Consider the following 2,619-nt stretch of genomic DNA (forward strand, 5'->3'; position numbering starts at 1 on the left):
TGCCCTCCTTTCTTCTTTCTTTGCGCATGTACTTCTTACTTTGTTTTCTAAATAAATTGATACGTTGTATACTTACATTTTGCATTGTGTGCTTTTTTTTTTTCTTTTCTTATTTCTCTTGTTTTTCAACCTCGTTCTCAGTCGAACTCAGCTGAGCTGTTGTCTGTGAACTCTACGTCCATTGGCTGCTGGCCGCTCCTCTCCCACGTGACGCAGGATAAATGCTGCGCGTTGCCACCTCTGCTGACAGACAATCACGGTCTTGTGGTCGGAAAACTTCGCCGCTGTTTCTCTGAGAACTCGAAGGAATGACAGACAACACACTAAAAACCAGCTTATTCTGCTAATTGACTGCAAACTGTTTTTATTTCTCCTTTTCTCTTGTGTATTTATTGGATGAGTGCCTGTGAAGAATTTGTACTGTTTTAGTTTGAACCATGACTGGAGTTTTCGACAGTCTCAGCACAGATATGCATTCCAACCAGATTACCTCCAGCAGCTACCACAACTTGCACAAATCGCAGGAATCCCCGACGTTACCTGTTTCCACGGCCACAGACAGCAGCTACTACACCAACCAGCAGACAGGACACTGCGCGGGCTCGCCCTACGGTCAACTCGGCGCCTACCAGTACCACAGTGGCGGCATGAGCGGTGTGCAGTACGGAAACAAGAGCTACGAGCTCGGCTTCAACAGCTCCTTCAGTCCGTACGGCGCATACGGCTCCAGCACCTCTCCCGCTCCAGCAGACGCAGGTAAAGCAGCCTCCACTCGGGACCATCAGCCGGCACCGGAATTACACCCCAGCACCACAGAACTCCTTTATTTGTGAAATGACTAGGGATTACTGCGTTTACAGGAACATTTACCACTGTGTTTGTAGTTAATGCAAAAAAAAATAAAATAAATGACCCAGTGAAAAACAGTGAATGCATCGTTCACGTATTTATTCAAAGGAAATATTAAAGACTCTATTTATTTCTAACATATGTTTTATTTATCGGTTATAATTTAAATCATAACACATTTATTTGCGTTATATCTATTTTAAAGCGTTTAATGCTAAACCGACTCAGACGGCCGCAAAATATATTAAACTCTTTACTTTTTAAAAACGTTTTATTAAAACTTTATACATTGTTTATAACGCTGTCACGGTTGAAAACTCCCAAACCTTGGTTGATTACAGTTTATATGTTTTTTTGTTTGACCGTTATCGCTGGTAACAGAGTATTAAAGCTGAGATAATTCCGCGCTGTTTTCTTTAGACCTTTTGTACTAAAGCTAGTTTTAAACCGACTCATTTTACAACGCAGGGTACATTACCTTTTCTTTAAAAGCGTTTAGGGAACTTAAGTAAGTGGTGAAGACTACCAATACATTTAAACTATTCGGTACTTATTTATCTACACTACCTCCAGGCCTTTGTAGAAAACGCCGTAATGTGAAGTTATATTTAATGTGGTTACAGAGAAGGAGGAGAGCGAGCCTGAGATCCGGATGGTGAACGGAAAACCGAAGAAAGTGAGAAAGCCGCGGACGATCTACTCGAGTTTCCAGCTCGCGGCTCTTCAGCGGCGCTTTCAGAAAACTCAGTACCTCGCTCTGCCGGAGAGAGCCGAGCTGGCGGCTTCACTGGGGCTCACTCAGACGCAGGTCAGTACACAGTCCGGGGCTCCGTACACCAGCTACAGGGGGATATCTGTACACTAACACAACAGATTCTTTGTAGAAATTGTTCCCAACTGTGTCTTAGAGCTACGCTATAAATCCATCTCCCCCGGAAGAGACGTTCATGATTTTCTTCCCTTAACTTTTTCAGTTTAAAACACGAGACAGAACTGGTTCTGTGAAGTAAAACATTTTTAAAATAATTATAATAATAAAGGTAATATTAGTAATTACATTAGAATAAGCTGCAGTTTTGCGTTGTCTCCTGCAGGTTTAATGTGCAGGAAGACTTCAGTGTAGAATATTATTATTATTATAAATATCACGTTTTCTTTCTACGTCAAAGGGACTCGGATCCTGTGAATCATTCAATTCTAACGTGTTTTGTTCGTGAGACAACAATAAAATAATTCCTAATACAAGAGCGCTGTATTGATTATATGTGCCGCTTTAGAAGCAGGTTTAGACACACTGTTAAAGAGCGCGAGGAACGCTCATCTGACGCGGGAACAACTACTGAATAGTGCATTTTCAGAAGTTGTGAAGGCATTTTCTGTCGTTTGCTGCAGAGCCGGTTTCTGGGTGTAGTCGAGTATTTTGAAATAACAGGCATGCACTGAAAAAGACTGGGTTGAAATGTGCTTATTAATTCAACGCGAATGAAGAGAAAATATATTTATTTATTGCCGTGGTGACTGTTTTTTTGTCGTATATTTATGTAATAACTTTTAGACGCGACAGAGTGAACACGTTTGAATGATGTCATTAAAGACCGCGCGAATAGCCTCTATGTGTGTGTTTAAGTGTATTTTAGGTCTGTGTCTGATAAGAATGTGTATGGTTTGCAGGTGAAAATCTGGTTTCAGAACCGCCGCTCCAAGTTCAAGAAGTTGTGGAAAAACGGCGAGATTCCTCCAGAGCAACATGTGGCGTCCAGCGAGTCTCCT

General features: G+C 41.7%; 1 protein-coding gene across 1 annotated transcript in view; it reads left to right on the top strand.

The window, feature by feature from the left end:
* Window positions 1-257: 257 nt before the first annotated feature.
* dlx2a (distal-less homeobox 2a) overlaps window positions 258-2,619 on the top strand; it is a 3,553-nt gene continuing 1,191 nt past the window's right edge. The window contains exons 1-3 of the mRNA XM_066687016.1: window positions 258-756; window positions 1,473-1,657; window positions 2,521-2,619. The exon at window positions 2,521-2,619 is cut by the window's right edge and continues 1,191 nt beyond it. Of these exons, the coding sequence (XP_066543113.1) occupies window positions 438-756; window positions 1,473-1,657; window positions 2,521-2,619 (603 nt within the window). The 5' untranslated portion in view covers window positions 258-437. The remainder of the gene's footprint in view (window positions 757-1,472; window positions 1,658-2,520) is intronic.

Source organism: Hoplias malabaricus, chromosome 12, assembly GCF_029633855.1.
Source record: "Hoplias malabaricus isolate fHopMal1 chromosome 12, fHopMal1.hap1, whole genome shotgun sequence".
NCBI classification, from domain to species: domain Eukaryota; kingdom Metazoa; phylum Chordata; class Actinopteri; order Characiformes; family Erythrinidae; genus Hoplias; species Hoplias malabaricus.